Genomic DNA, 16,600 nt, shown 5'->3' with positions numbered 1-16,600 from the left:
GTGGGCTCGGTAATTGTAACTGGTTCTTGATTCGATGAACTAGGCATCTCCTGATTAGATGAGGTAGCCATATCCTTCATGGGAAAGATATCTTCAAAAAAAGTCGCATCATTCGACTCCATGATCGTACCAACGTGCATGTCAGGTACCTCAGATTTTACAACCAAGAATCTATAGCCAATGCTATGAAAAGCATATCCCAGGAAAACACAATCCACAGTCTTTGGTCCAAGCTTCCGCTTCTTTGAAATTGGAGCATTGACTTTCGCTCAACAACCCCATGTTCGTAGATAAGAGAATTTTAACCTTTTCTTCTCCCATTCCTCGAATGGAGTTATCTCTTTGTTCTTTGTGGGGACTCGGTTCAGGACATGACATGTTGTCAATATCGCCTCCCCCACCATGCCTTGGAGAGACCCGATGTATCTAACATGGCGTTAACCAAATCAGTTAGAGTACAGTTCTTTCTTTCGGCCACCCCATTTGACTGAGGTGAGTAGGGAGGAGTCCTTCATGGATTATACCATGTTCCGCACAAAAAGCATCAAACTCATTGGAAAAATACTCTCCACCACGGTCGGACCTAAGCCTCTTGATTTTTCGATCAAGTTGGTTTTCCACTTCAGCTTTGTAGATCTTGAAAAAGTTCAAAGCCTCATCCTTAGATTTCAGAAGATACACACGGCAGTATCTAGTGGAGTCATCAATTAACGTCATGAAATATTTCTTTCCACCTTTTGTCAACACACCATTCATTTCACATAGATCTGAATGTATGAGCTCTAGTGGTGCAAGATTTCTTATTTCCGCAGTCGTGTGAGACTTATGAGGTTGCTTAGCTTGCACACATACTTGACACTTAGATCCCTTGACGGTGGTGAAACTAGGGATTAAGTTCAACTTCGCTAGTCGCGACATGCAACCAAAGTTAACATGACAAAGACGTGAATGCCACACATTGGATTCACTATTGTTGCAAATATGATTAACAACTTTATTGCAAACGTCTGATAAGGATAAACGAAACAAGCCTCCTGACTCATAGCCTTTACCAACAAAGGTTCCATACTTGGATATTACAAATTTATTCGACTCAAAGACAAGCTTGTAGCCATCTCTACACAGAAGAGATCCGCTAACAAGATTTTTATTGACGGAGGGGACATAATGCACGTTCTTCAGCCGCACGATCTTCCCCGAAATAAACTTCAGATCGACCGTGCCAACACCACGAACAGAAGCACTTGAACCGTTGCCCATCAGCACGGTTGAAGTCCCTGCAGTCTGATAAGACGAAAACATGGAAATATCACCGCATACATGCACATTAGCACCCGTGTCAATCAACCAGTCAGGAGAATGACATACTGAAAGAATAGTGGGAAATATACCATACCCAGCATCCTTCATGTCAGTGTCTCCAATGACAACATTAGCGGTCTTGCCGCCTTTCCCAGGATGACGCTTGTCATAGCGATTAGGGCAACTAGGAGCCCAATGATCAAGATCCCCACACACATGACAAGCACCTTTCTTCTTGCCATTCTTCTTCTTGAAGTTTGTGTGTTGCACAGCCTTGTTCTTCCCATTAAACTTTGCTTTTTCATCAAACTTGCCCTTGTTCTTGAACTTGTGGGGCTGGAAGTTCTGCTTCTGTACCACATTGGCACTAGATCCTCCCTCAATACCTCGAGCACGTGTCCTTTGCTCTCGCCTTTTCTTCCACATCAAGAGTGCCAATGAGATCCGGGACGGAAAACTCCTGCCTCTTATGCTTCAGCAAGGTAGCAAAGTTCCTCCATGAAGGAGGAAGCTTAGTGATGATACCTCCGGCAACAAACTTGTCCGGTAGCATACAATTGAAGTGCTCAAGTTCTCTAGCAAATGACTGTATCTCATGAGCTTGCTCAACCACGGAGCGCTCTTCAGTCATCCTGTAATCATAGAATTGCTCCATGATGTACAGCTCAGTGCCAGCATCCGAGACCCCAAACTTGGCCTCGAGTGCATCCCACATATCTTTTCCATTATCAATTAACGCATAAGCATCAACTATGTTCTCACCAAGAACACTCAAGAGAGCAGCCTTAAACAGAGTATCCATTTTCTGAAAAGCTTATGCCTGTTGAGCATCAAACTCTCCTTCAGGTTTGCCGAGAGTGGCGTCGTAGCAACTCATGGTTTGAAACCATAAGACTGCTCTCACGCGAGTGGATACCCTCAAACATAGGAGGTCTCATGGAAGCAGCAAAACCACTTGGGGTAAATTGCCTATAGTAAGGTTTTTGGATTGTTGGAAATATGAGCAATTTACCAAATGATTTTATTAACAGAAATACTAGATAAAGTATGACTAATATAGAAGAGATAAAACAAGTCATGCGTTCTGACAGAGAGAAGGTAAATAGCTTCTGCATATATGAACCGTAGCCTATCATATCTAAAGCAGACAGTATAGCAAGTAGAATATATGAAGTAGAACCTAACATGTGTAGGACAAGGACTAGAACAAGGAACTGCGGCAGAACCTTTAACAGGAAAGACAAGAACACGTACGGGACAGCAGCAGCAAAAGCGCTGGACTTGGGGTCGGTGTCCTCGCCTGCCATGTCGTCGAGGAGGTCGTGGACGTAGTCGTCGGCGACCGGATCGTCCGTGATGAAGCAGCCAGTAGTCGCGCTGAGCGCTCCCCAAAAACCCCACGTTGTGCGTGGCTAAAATTTAGACATCGGCTCGGCTCATTCCCGCAACCCGCAACCCGCGGCGCGGCGCGGCGCGGCGCGTCGTGACGAGGCGGGCAGCGGAGGAGGAGCGCGCGTGGATGTCCCTCTTATTCTCATGCTCATACATGTGGGGAAAGAACCTCCCTTATAAAGAGGTCCAACTCCCTCTAAACTAGCAATGTGGGACTAAACTTTTGTTCCACCTCTTGCCTTGCACAAATGGGCTGTGTGGGCCTCTAGAATTTATTAGGAATTTCTGAAACTGCTATTGGGCTAGGCCCAAAATAAACAAAATTCCAGCACTTACTAATACCAGTTCAGTAGCTACAATCAATTTATTCTCTTGAAACATCATCCCCTATGGTTGGCTCATGCTACCCAGCCCTATTTTTAGAAAATGGTGCTAAGTTCTGTAATAAGGTACCATATTTGGAACAGGTTTAGGTAAACAACTCTAGAGATTCATTTTTCTGCAGGGAAACAACTAACCTCTTTAAGAAGTAACCATGTCTTCCTTTCCTCCTTGAAGTCCTAGAACTGCAGCCCCCAGTTTGCCCATTGCAAGAGGAGCAGCAGCAGCAGCGCCATCGTCTCCAGGACTTCTTTTAGAAACTCGTCTCTAGCATAATCTACAGTTTCACTCCTACCCACACATAGGCTGACATGCTCAACACACGTTAGTCTTGCTAATCTACAGTTTCAGCCAAACAAGCCTTGAACCATTTTTCCGGACATTCGAAGAAAGCTCTCAAATTTCCACAAATGAATCAAAATCATCAAAGGAGCAGGTAAATAAGTAAACCCATGCAATTTACAAAAATCATAATTAATCTTGGTTTGGCACATCCTTTGCAGATTCCGTAGGCCTAAAAATATCGCCCTCAGTCAATAATCTGAATAGTTGACTGCAAGACCTGCACTGGACACATGACAGGTCTGATGAGCACTGCAAATTTCAAGAGGTTTCTATAATAATTATGGAAGTGTTGAGAAGTGCCTAGTACACATAATGAATAGATTCCCAAAGAACCATGGCTCCAACAGTGCATGCCAACGCATATAATTCATTGATTGGCTTCCAATGGATAAACATATTTTCTGCCTGTAATGCATAATATGTGGATTCTGTAATGAGAATTTTGTCAAGTACTTGCAGGAAATGGAGAAAAGGGCTGCTGACCTTATATGGATGTAGTATAACACACTGATGAATGATCAATAGTTTTAATTTTACAGTTTGTGTGCACCTTATATGGAGGTAGTGGTACCTGACCTTCTGCAGCTCGTAGAAGATACACACATGGATTAATCTCAACACGCCCATGTCCAAGTCTTCTTTCATCCGCAACACCCAGACAACATCGCTTCCTGGAGAATATAACCTATAAAACGTATAACCATCTCCAAAGACAAAGAATCTCATCTCCAAGCTGCAGCCGATCCAGAGATTAGTCAAACTGCAGATATTAACAGTTTTTCATACATGCATAGTCATAAATTCAGTTTTGATTGCCTAATCTTGGAGCAGTTAACTGTTGGATGCAAGTTATCTCAAAGATAAGTTCAGAAAAGGCAATTAGAAGATGTTTTTCTTTTTAATCAGGAAAGAAAAGGCTGGGATCACAAATTGGTAAATGGAAGAACCTCCATTGGACACTCTACAAATCATTGTCAGACTTAGCAGATCAAAATTAGAGATGGTGAATATGACTTGAACTGGTCGATGCTTGCATGTATGTTGTTAGCTATCAAATCTTCATCAGAGAATAAACTCCTCTACCTTGTAGTCACAACTTGATGGTTTTTTTCAGATTTTTGTTGTGGCGACCTGCCAACAAATCATTCGGTACAAACATATGATATTTTTACTGGAAATTCATTCTCAGTACAAATCACCAAGCAACACAAAAACAATAGCAGCTGCTGCCATGTTTCAAGGAGCGGTTGATTGCATAGTGAATCTCATGGTACAGAAAAAGTGAGTTGTTGATTGCCTAGTGAATCTCATGGTACAATAAAAGTTATTTCTTAAAATGGACAACTTCCTCCTTCACTACCACAAATTACATTCGAAGACCGAGCACAATATGGCGACATGTTTCAAAAACATAATAAGGAAACCAAAAACTATGGTGACATGTTTCAGAAACATAACAAGGAAAACCTGTGGGTATTCATGCCTAGAAGCATTGATACTTGTCTGCAAGCTGGCTCTATTTTGTGCCGCGGAGCCACAATAAGCTTGTTCATGGAGGGAAACTGAATGAGCTATTGGATTCTATTCTATATACGTACGTTCACCTGCAAATTTGCTAGGGGGTCTAAAAATAGTAACCTTGAACTAAGTAGACCAAGCTAAGCACATAGACTTAATTTACTGAAGCAACACACGGGGTAATAGGAAACGAGATGTCTAACTATTGTGACATTCATACCATTGTATTCACAGTTGTTGTTTGATGTGCAAAGGAATGTGCCTGCATGTTCTACCTTCGATTTTTCTTACCTTATTTCTGAAACTTGTGGGTCGTCTTTATCAGAAGTTCAGAACCTTGTCTGCGTGGTTATAAACATCTTATTTCTGAAACCTGCGGCTCTTCTTTATGAGGACCTTTTTTGCATAGTTATAAAAGGTTAAAAACATATGAAAAGATTAGTAACTTCAACAGGAGCTCTAGAATTTGTAGATAGACAAAATAGAAAAGAAAGAATGAGACGGGAATGCTATTACGAACACATGCTATATATGTGAAAATTAATAAGCTCTATTTTAGAAACACCACTCCTGACTGGAGCTTAAAACAAGATAGTAGAAGCATGAGCCTCCAGTGCTTCTGAATTTTCTTTAAACTCTACGTCTAAGCTTCCTAGTTTACTGTGATTGTCACTTTGCCAGATATACACACACTGACTTGTCAAATAATAGAACAGTATATCCAACATCACCATGACAATTAAGGTGCGGCTCCACATTTTTTTGTTGACAAAAATAAAAAAGCAATGAAACTTAAAAGGCAGCATGGACACAATCAAGCATACCAGCCCACTTCCGACTACACCAGACACAATCAGCTGCGCCGATCTCCATCTAGCATAGAGCTAGACTAATAAACACTAAATAGACATGACGACACAATGGCATGGCCAACTAAAATAGAAATCTGGGGAACCATATGACGAACTCCGCCGATGTGACACAAAGTCATTGATGATAGTAAAGCAAAAGACCAAATCTAACACAGCCGCACACCTAAACACAAATTGACACCTCAAACCGCCTGGTGAAGCTAAAACTACCATGCTTTATATTCAATCATAAAAAATGCTTTTGTACTAAGCGGTGAAAATTTTCTAATTTCCAGAACTGATGGGTTCGGAGCATATTACCCGGATGAGGAAATTGCAAGAACAAAAATATGGAAATAACACATGAAAGGTTGACAAATGAAAAATATGGATCCTTGCCTTAATGCATCACAAGTTCAAATCCTTGGCACTCAACTCGGCAAGTAAATTCGGAATCCCCACATCGAGCCATTGGACCTGCATTTACAATTTCTTCTTCAGAATATAGTAAACTCTGATGTGTTCTTTCATAGCTGAAATAGAACAGCAAAAGCTAATTCTTCCAGCAAGGGAGATAGTAGATAAATTATAATATACTATCATGAAGACTACATGCAAAATATAAGGTAAATAATGTTCAGTTTCAGAGTTAAAATGTGATCAGCCGAAAGAATATCCTAATTTCACATGTGAGAATTAACCAGTTAAATTTGTACATCAAATAATATCATGGCTGGGAGCGTGGGAACAATGATAACCTGAATAGCACCCCGACGGCCATGACCCAGCTGGCAAAAATTCATCTAGACATGACTAAAATACAAAAATGACAATCACAAATTAGTAAACACATCAAGCAAACCTACATTGAGAATTAAATAACAGTACATCCTATAAGAAAGACCTACGAAAAGGACGAACACCACAATGGTCCACACCAAACCCATCCAATCAGCAATAAAAGCACCTAATCTAAACCCCCAATGGTCCGCATGAACGGCAACACGTGAAGATACACATAGAAGCATCCACCACTACGGCCTCTACCCTTTAATCCCCACATCCTACTGACCGGCCCAATCGAGCAAACTGTCAGCGTCAACGGCGACACGTGAAGATACACATAGAAGCATCCACCACTACGACCCCTACTTTAATCCCCACATCCAACCGACCGGCACAATCTAGCAAATAACACCAGAACACAAAGAAAGGAGGAATGAAGGCCCGAGAAAAAAGAACGCACCAGAGTAGCTGTCCACCCCAGCGAGTCAGTGATGCAGTTACGGATCAACAATTAACAGAAAGTACGAACTTTCACGGTTCGCCCGGGCGGCGCGTGGACGGGCGGGGGCGGCCCGGGCGGCACGTGGACGGGGCAGGGGCGGACCAGGCGGCGCGCTGGCGGCCCGGGCGGCTCGGCTGGGCGCGGCGGCCCGTGGACGGGGAGGAGAGGGGCCGGACCGGGCGGCGCGTGGACGGGGCGGCCGAGCGCCTGGAGAGTGGGCGCGGCAGTCCGGCGGTCCGGCGGCATGCAGACGGAGGCAGCGGTGGCTGCCGGGGAGGATGTGGGGGAAGAGGTCGGGCGGTGGGCAAAACTGCCCGAGGGCATGGTCGCGGGAGGGCTCGTTTATTTTTTTTAACGGGACGTGTTGTTTACGAGGATTGTAACCCAATGGCATTCGTGGATAATTAAAGTATAAAACGTGTTTGATGTTTTGGAGGAATGTAGGCTTTCAGATTGCAGGTTTGGATGAATAGGATGACTTGGTTCTCCGTCCTCTCTTTTTTTTATAGGGGTAATAGATATAGCATAAAACTTAGCACTTCCGACGTCGGACGTCCACATAGTTCATACAAAAGGGCCGAAACAGTTTAAATTTTAGCTAATTGTAAACGTTAAAAAACCTAGATATAAATGGACAGGGGCAGCCGGAGTTCACCACTCCCCCGCAGGTCACTTCCCCTTGCGGTCTCGGTGGTTGTTAGCGGCGCCCGCATCCGTGGTGGGCGGCTTGTCATACTGTCGTTGTCATTGTCAGAGCCGGAGGACGAGGACGAGATAAGCAAGCCCGCGAAGCGTCGGGCGGCGCGGTTCTCCTCTACTGCGAGTCAGGCGGCTCTCTCCGCCGCCACCTCCTTCGATTGTGCCACCTTCCCCGACTCCTCGAGCGCGCGACGAGGAGCCGCCGTGTTCTTGAGGCGGCGGCGGCGGCGGGCATCTATCTCCGCCGAGGTGTAGGACTGACGGATTACAAGGTGGAGCGTTGCATCGTCGTCCTCGGCGGGCGACGGCGGCTTGATGACCCGCAATCGTGTCGCACTGCGTCCTATGCTGCTGCCTTCATTACATGGTGGTAGGGGCGTCCCACTGTCTTTCGCTGCTGCTACTGTGCCGGTGTGCTAGGGAGTGCGGGCACCAGCCCCCAGCAGCTCCTAGCAGGGCCCATTGCTGGCGGTGTCGGGCGCCGTAGATCGCGTTGCCGCCTCGCCGTCGATGGTAGAGAGTGGGCAGGGCGGCGTCGGGCCGCCGCAGAGGAAGAATTGCCGACCCACAAGCTTGTGGGCGCCGTCGAGGAGGAGCTCCTGCCCTGGTCCATCAGCAAGCGCAAGAGTGCAATGCGGAGTGTGAGCTCCTCCTTGTCCGGCTCGGACGAGCTGTATGGGTCACCAACGACGAGCCCCACCCAGTCGAACTCGTTAGAGCCAGAGCCGACCATGGCGGAGGGGACGGAGGGGACCACAGAATGGATTATGAGGGGACAGAGGAGATTGAAGAGGGCGAGAGAAGTGAGTGGAGTGTAGTAGCTTTGGATACGCTTTTTGTGGGGATGATGGTGGGGTGGCGTGGGCCATTTTAAACTCGGCTGAACCGATGTGCCCGTGGTGTACGGGCGCATCCGGGTCTTTCCATATCCGTCCCACATATGAACTTGATATGAAAGTTGCCGGACAACCTAGGCATTTGGGCTAGGTTTGAGGAACCAGTTCGATGGCTAATTTTTGTCCGGATAGTGACCGGACATGCGGGCGTTTGGGGCGGAAATGGGAAATTCGGTTGTAGATGCTTTAAGGTAGTCTTACCTTAAGCCTAGACATGACAAAAAATATACAATGAATTACTTCCTCTGTCTTATAATATAAAAATGTTTTTTACACTACACTAGTGTAAAAAACGCTCTTATGTTATGAGACAGAAAAAATATTTTTTAAGCACATTTGGCGCCCAGATATTGGGCGTGGAATCGCGGGTTCACTTTCGAATTCTGTAACCCACTCATTCGGCTGTGGCGGAATCGGCCGCTGGAGTTGTGCTAAGATATCCTCATATGTGTGACGAGAGATATTGTGTTAAGGGCATCTCCAATGCTACTACTCCTAAAACCGACATTGTACATGCACGGGCAGTGATATAAGAGCCGTTCATTTAATCATACCTGCGTCAATTCCAAAACAAATTTGAATAAACCAGACAAATTTCATCAAACACGACAAAATTCATAAAAGTTCAAACATAATTTACATAAACAGACGATATTTTGTCAGTATCTATAATAAAGGTGTGTGTGAATGGCACCGGATCCCGGCTTAAATTACCGAGGCCGGGCGAAGGGACATGAAGCCAGCTTCATTACAGCACGGTGGCCGGAGTAGACTTCTCGGCCGCCGTGTGGGCATTGAAACGGCACCACCTACTCGTTTGGTTGCGTCGCTTTGACCGACATCAATGCCGTTCAGTCACGTCCGCTCTTCAGCAGCCCTGACGGACATGAATTCGCGGCAACCGCATCGGGTACTGGAGAGGATTCTTTGGACAGAAGGGTTTTTGGGTGGGGCTGAATTGTCGGACGCGAGTGTGTCTGCCGTCCGGAAGACGGCAAAAGCCCCATGATTTGCGGGAAAAAAAACGAGCAATCAGACCAGTTCGGGATCAATGGGGTACCCCTTGGATGGCAAATTACGTTGGAAGTCTAAACCGTTTGATCTGAACGCTTGCGAACAGTTCGAGGGTTTGCGTTCAAGTTGCCCAAAGAGTTTTATTCTTCTGTGAACTAAGCCTAGCTTAGACCACGACAACGTGCTCCCTGCTCGTGCCGTTGATCGCCAACGTCGTCCGGCAAACCGTCCGCCGTCAAGTACGTCCCAGCCCAGTCACATGTCGTTGCCGGCGGCCGTGTCGGTGTCGTACTCGATCCGTACGGTGAGCTAGCTTGTTGGAGTACGTGTCGGTTCCTACTTCCGAGTCGCCCAAGAACTCGGCGTCTCATCGAATCCGACTAGACTCGGCGTCTCTCTCCCTCTCGCCGAGTTTATATATAGCGTCGCGATCGAGTTCGCTGCGGCAGGCGTCCAAAGATAACACGGTAGAGAGAGGGGATCATCGAGGGAACAGGCAGGATCGGCCGGCCATGAGGATCACGCTGGGCATGAGCCTGGAGGCGTGGGTCACCACGGACGACGCGGCGGCGCCTCCCATGGCCATGGGCGCCTGGCGCGCCGGCGAGGTCGTCTGGGGCAACGGCCACTCCTACGTCATGCGCTGGTTCGACGGCGGCCCGGACTCGGGCCGCATCCTGAGGAAGTTCGTCCGCCCGCTCCCGGACCCCGCCGTCAAGCTCCCCGCGGACCTCGTCCCCGGCGACAACGTCGAGGTGCTGGACGGCAGCCTGTGGAAGTGGGCCGAGGTCGTGGCCGCCGCCGCCGACCGGTTCGAGGTCAAGATCGTCGGCTCGTCCCAGGTCCTCACGGCGGACCGCGGCGCGCTCCGGCCCCGGCAGGTGTACGGGGAGAAGGGCTGGGTCGTGCTCCACAAGGGCAACAAGATCCCCGTCGAGAGCGTCGTGCCGTCGCGCCCCATCCCCGGCAAGAACATCAATGGCAAAGCCAACAATGGCAACCTCGGAGGCGGCAAGTACGCCGATCCCCATGCCGTCAAGCTCGGGGGCAAGACGACGATGAAGAGGAGCAGCCCCACGGTGACGGCGGACGGCGACGACGTAGTCCCGGATGCCAAGAGGTTTCATTTTCATAGTAGCAGCAAGTTGTTCCCCAAGGAAGCACCGGATGGCAAGAGGTTGCATAGTAGCAGCAAGTTGTTCCCCAAGGATGCAAGATACCCAAGCCATTGTTATCTGATGAAGAAACGGCGGCAGGAGACGAGCAATGATAAATCCTACTATCATGAAGAGTCATGTGATGCGGTTGGAGGAACAGTAAGAGATAGCAGCAGCGACACCGACGGCGGTTCTAGTAGTAGTAGCACGTTTGATCGATCGTCGTCATCGGCGGATGGCAGCGACGGAGACAACAGCAGCAGCAGCAGCAGCAGCGGAAGCAACAGCAACGGCGGAGTTCCTGAAGTTCCCGCCGCCGGCGAGCGTTGCCAAGAAAATCGAGAAGCGTCGATCCCGCCGCCGCCGCTGAGCCGCGAGGAAGAGGAGCAAGATTCTTCCGACGACGGTCGCGCCAGCGTGACAATGCACCGCCGCCCGGCGGACGTGGACGAGGAAGAGGCGGTGGCGATGAAACGAAATCGGCAAGCGGCAGAGGCACATCAGGAGGACCACGGCCGCGTCCATGGCCTGGAGCTGGAGGCGTACGTGAGCGTGATGAAGGCGTTCCGCGCCACGGGGCCGCTGAGCTGGGCCAAGGAGGAGCTGCTGTCCGACCTCCGCCTGCACCTCCACGTCTCCGGCGACGAGCACCTGCAGCTCATAAGGAGCTTGAACGGCAATAACTAGACTAGCTAGAATCCGGCCTAGCCCAGTGATAAGATTCTCCTCTTGTAGTAGTACATGGATGGATGAGGGTGATTATTTGGCTTCTTCGTGTTTGTACAAAACATGAGTACTCTCTGATGAAATAGCACGCTCCCAACATGCATGCACTTGCGTAATATCTCATGAGGATCATATGCTATATTATTACTAGGTTACAATTACATACTGTATGAATTTGCACAACCTTAGTATAGAATTCTAAGATATTCGAGTATTTACCCCAAAACTACCACTTCACATGCACCGGTCTCAGAAAATCTACCACATTTACCTTTGTGTCTATAACCTAGCACTTCTGTCATAGGAATTTGCTAAAGACCAACATTTTAGTCAATAGCCGTTTTATAGACGATTTAAACATGTTTATGGCAGGTAGGACTCACCTGTTAGGGCTGACGTGGCACAACTCCATTTGGTTGACCGTTAAGTTGATCGCAAGGTCCACATGTCATCATCAACACTGCTCTCTCTCAGGTCCTTTTCGTTCTTAGGCATTTTCATCAAACACTACACACACTGGAGTTAGAGATGAAGATGATGACCGGCGGCGACAGCTTGGCGCGCGCCACGAGGTGGTCGTCGCACAGGGAGGCGACGACTGAAGGACAACGCGGTGGTGCGTTGCATCATGCGTGTTGGCCACACTGCTCATGGTGGTGTTGTCGAGACCACACTCGGTGCCCATGTCGCGGTCGTGGGGACATCGTCCATGCCGCCGGCTCGTGGTCACGAGGACACAGCAGGCTCAATTGCGAGACATGGGCGATGCCGGTGACGTAGACACGACAGGTCTCGCCTTCTCCGGCCCCACCGCCTCGACCGAAGTCTCACACTTTAGGCACACCACCCCCTGGCAAGCTCCTTGGGCAGTTCTCGCCTAGGTCTGTCGGCGCCCGGGTCCTCTCCCCCAGTTTCCACCTCGTCATTCGAACTCTCATCGTGGTGCCGCCGCTGCACATGGTCACGCACGGCGCGGTGGGTGGGCGTGTCGCACGTTCCTGACGCATGTCGGGTGTGCTATTATGTTGGTAGTCCTATTCGGACACTACACCATACCCTATGTACACATATAGAACAACTCAAAGTCCAACTGTAACCTTTCTTGTACAAAATATTTGACACAATTCGAATAGTAGCACGACAGGGAGGAGTGCGGGAAGCGTCACGGCATTCCAGGATGAGTTGGCCTGATGAAATCGATGGCCGCGCCCTATGTTCATGAGGCAATGCAGTAAGTGAGGCCAGACACCCAGACGGCGAGAGCATATAAGCGCTAGGCATCCTTTAATACCCCCTCTGATCCATAATAAGTGTTGTGGTTTTAGTTCATACAAGGTGAGGTGCCAAATGAAGGTGTTTTCAAAAACATCACTAACTTAGAAGTTGCTCGGAATGTCAATTGGTGTGGAGGTATCCCTCAATTTCATTTGGATCCATTCTCCACAAGCCGCTTAAGCAAGAAGTAAAACAAATGCAACCTGAAATGCAGCCAACAGCTGGATTCATCAAAGAAGCAAGCACGTTTCATTACTACAGACAAATAATTCTGAAAATATATAACGCGAACCAAAGTTTGTAACTGACACAAATTATTAGAGTGCAATAGAGTTGCTTATATCAGTCTAGGAATGCATTAATTAGTATCATTCAGCTTCCAAAAGCAGTACGTACTATGTAATCCTTCTAACGCAGGTAATACTCGCATTATAGTAGCACATCAATTTTCGTCAAGTACTCAGCATTATAATAGCATCTCCAGCCGTTGGCCCTCCAGGAGGGACTAAAAATCGCCCCTGAAGGCGCACCGGCGTTAAACCGCGCACTGCGGGCGTGACGCCCCCCCCCCCCCCCCCCCCCCCCCCCCCCCCCCGCGCAGTCGCGGCGCCCATATTTTTTTGAAAAAGTCAAATACGGCGCAAACACGGCTCAAATTTAACGCAAACATCGGCGAGTTCGTTCAAATTTAAACATATTTTACAAAAAAGAAAAAAAAACTAGCACGGACTGCCCCCGCCGTCTCCATCGCCGCTCCTCGCCGTCTACCTCGCCGCTCGCCGCCCGCCTTTGCAGTTCTACATGCCGAGGAGGCGGTAGAACCGCGTGTAGTCGCCGTCGTCGTCGTCGTCTCCGCCGCCGCCGTCCCTGCTGCATCCCTCCCCCAGTTGGCGCGGCGGGTTGGACGGTCCGGGGGCGTCGTCGTCGTCGTCGCTGTCGAGGACCACGACGCCGTGCTCGTCCTCGCGCCCACGCTTGCCGGCGGCGATCTCCTCCAGGACCCGGGTCTTCTCCGTCCGGAGGTAGTCGTCGCGCGCCCACCGCAGGGTGTCCTCGTCGGAGAAGCCGCGCCGGGCTATCTCCTCGTACTCCGCGGGGAGGCCGGGCTCCAGTTTGGGCTCGACGAGGACGAAGCGGCCGGTGGAGGGGGGGGGACGGAGTCGCCGATGCGGACGCCGGAGCTGCCGGTGCGCGCGCTGACAGGCGTGTCCTGGGGCTCCGGCTTGACGGGGCGGAGGCAGGGAGAGCCCGACGAGCGGCCGAACGAGGAGGAGGACGCCCCGGGCCGCTCTATGCGCCTCGGCGTCCAGGAGCTTCCACAGCGGCGTGAGAAGGACGGAGGAGCGGGGTACTCGAGGCGCGGCGTGTTGCCGCCCTCGATGTACTCGAGGACGGCCTCCAACGTGCGACCGGGCATGCCCCACCACCGGCGCCGGCCCTCGGAGTTGAGCCTGCCGGAGGGCACGACGCCATTGGTGGCCTCGAGCTGCTCGGCGTGACGGCGGCGGAAGTAGGGCTCCCAGAGCGGGCTGTCGGGGACGTACCGTGGCCCCTCCCTCGCCGCCCGCGGCAGGGACGCGCGGATACGTGCGATCTCCGCACGCCACGCCGCCCCGGTGGGTGGTGGTGGCACCGGCACGCCGTCGGCGCTGATCCTCCAAGCCCCGGGCACCCGCATATCCGGCGGGACCGGGTACTCGGCCTCGAAAAGGAGGCGAGCCTCGTCCTCGTGAAGATGGCGGCGCCCGAAGCCATTCGCCGCCGCGCCGTCGCCTGGAAAGCGCTCGGCCATTCTTCTGAACTGGAGACGGCGAGAGGAGGAAGGGGGGAGAAATGGGCGCGTCGGCGGTGGAGTATCTGTGTGTGCCTCCGGCGCGCTGGTGGTCGGCTTATATAGGCGGAGGCGCCGCGTGGTAGGCTTGGCCGGCGCGTTACGCGTGGCTTGATGGCATGGCGGCCGAGGGGACGCGCGTCGCCCGGCCTTCACTGCACGCCCGTGAGGCATCAATGGAGGCTGACCGGCGCGGCAGCGCGCGCAGCGTGCAGCTTTGGCATTGATTCGCCGCGGGAAACGAGGCGATGAGGACGACGAAGCGGCGAGAAGGGAGTCGAGTCGCTGACGCGGCTGACCCGCGGCTCTTCGCGACAAAAATGATTCGCCCAGCGCCCCCGAGCGACCCCAGCACGCCAGGTTCGGGTTGGGTCCGTCGGCGCCAATTTCGGCCGGAGCCGGCGAAAACTGGGCCCTTGGAGGCGCGACTGGGCCGATTTTTTGACGCCGGCGGCCGAAAAATCGCCTGGGGGCCTTCTTGGGGGCGGGGCTGGAGATGCTCTAATACTCCAATGTAAACTACTCCCTCCGTTTTTAAATATTTGTCTTTCTAGATATTTCAACAAATGACTACATACGGAGCAAAATAAATGAATCTATACTCTAAAATATGTCTATATACATCCATATGTGGTAGTTCATTTGAAATCCTTAAAAAGACAAATATTTAGGAAAGGAGGGAGTAGATGTTTACTTGTAGGAGATGCTGCCGTACAAGTACTTTGGTTTTTCAAAGTGTGCATAGACGTCAAGATGGCCGAGTTGGTCTAAGGCGCCAGTTTCAGGTACTGGTCCGAAAGGGCGTGGGTTCAAATCCCACTCTTGACATGTTTTTGTTTTTGTATTTTTCTTCATTTTTCTTGTTTAAATAGAAATCCCACTCTTGACATGTTTTTGTTTTTGTATTTTTCTTCATTTTTCTTGTTTAAATAGAAATCCCACTCTTGACATGTTTTTGTTTTTGTATTTTTCTTCATTTTTCTTGTTTAAATAGAAATCCCACTCTTGACATGTTTTTGTTTTTGTATTTTTCTTCATTTTTCTTGTTTAAATAGTCCATCCGTCTATCTGAAATACGTCCCACAGGGTGTAGGACGTAAGCTGCTGAACACACCGTCAACTGGGTTCAAATCCCACTCTTGACATGTTTTTGTTTTTGTATTTTTCTTCATTTTTCTTGTTTAAATAGAAATCCCACTCTTGACATGTTTTTGTTTTTGTATTTTTCTTCATTTTTCTTGTTTAAATAGTCCATCCGTCTATCTGAAATACGTCCCACAGGGTGTAGGACGTAAGCTGCTGAACACACCGTCAACTGGACTAGCTTAGCTTATTATAAGATATAATGCGAACTAACCAAAGTTTGTATACATATGTATGTAGCACTGATGAACAAATCAGAGTGCAATGGGTAGCTCGATCAATTTGCATTCTAACAGAGAAATCAGGCAACGTTAGTTCATGCTTCATATAAGATGGGCAGACAGAGAATCCACACTGCGCCACAAAGCATGTGGGTGAAGGCTCATATCAACATGCAAAAACGCATGGAAATTTTCATTCTGTTATGCTATTTATATTAAATATATATTTTACAGCTATTCAATAATCAAACATAATAAATCATATTTATTTTAATCTTAATTGTAATATAATTATTTCAAACATTCATGTTACATATATCAAATATGTTGCAAAAAAAAACGCAACAACATGTGATGTATCATCTAGTTTCAATGTGTGGTTGCCGCCATTACAATTTCTATTTTCCTTATTCCTTTCTTCTGAGCACACGATCCGATTTTATCTATTTCATACTAAAACAGAGTACATCGGATCAGATCATGAACACTAAAATAAAGACGGGCAATTCCTCAACAGTAGGACTTTGAGCTCACCAAGCGAGAGTGGTCGGCACACCCTCT

General features: G+C 49.0%; 2 protein-coding genes and 1 non-coding gene across 3 annotated transcripts; 2 read left to right on the top strand and 1 right to left on the bottom strand.

Moving 5' to 3' along the window:
* Positions 1–10,198: 10,198 nt before the first annotated feature.
* Positions 10,199–11,530, top strand: LOC147978268 (uncharacterized). Its single transcript, XM_087516548.1, has one exon. It carries the CDS (start codon positions 10,199–10,201, stop codon positions 11,528–11,530), a length of 1,332 nt encoding a protein of 443 aa, XP_087372674.1.
* Positions 11,531–13,919: 2,389 nt separating this feature from the next.
* Positions 13,920–14,636, bottom strand: LOC147978267 (uncharacterized). The gene has a single exon (XM_087516547.1). It carries the CDS (start codon positions 14,634–14,636, stop codon positions 13,920–13,922), a length of 717 nt encoding a protein of 238 aa, XP_087372673.1.
* A 786-nt stretch (positions 14,637–15,422) lies between these two features.
* TRNAL-CAG (transfer RNA leucine (anticodon CAG)) lies at positions 15,423–15,503 on the top strand. Its single transcript has one exon. It is a non-coding gene; the product is annotated as a tRNA-Leu (tRNA).
* Positions 15,504–16,600: the final 1,097 nt, after the last annotated feature.

This window comes from Triticum urartu, chromosome 3A (assembly GCF_056163025.1).
Source record: "Triticum urartu cultivar PI428250 chromosome 3A, HENAU_Tu73, whole genome shotgun sequence".
NCBI classification, from domain to species: Eukaryota; Viridiplantae; Streptophyta; class Magnoliopsida; order Poales; family Poaceae; genus Triticum; species Triticum urartu.
This window is presented reverse-complemented; position numbering and strand designations above follow the sequence as displayed.

What these genes read in the sequence shown, in the direction of transcription:
- LOC147978268 (XM_087516548.1), top strand. Translation starts at nt 10,199, where the DNA reads ATGAGGATCACGCTGGGCATGAGCCTGGAGGCGTGGGTCACCACGGAC.
- LOC147978267 (XM_087516547.1), bottom strand. Translation starts at nt 14,636, where the DNA reads ATGGCCGAGCGCTTTCCAGGCGACGGCGCGGCGGCGAATGGCTTCGGG.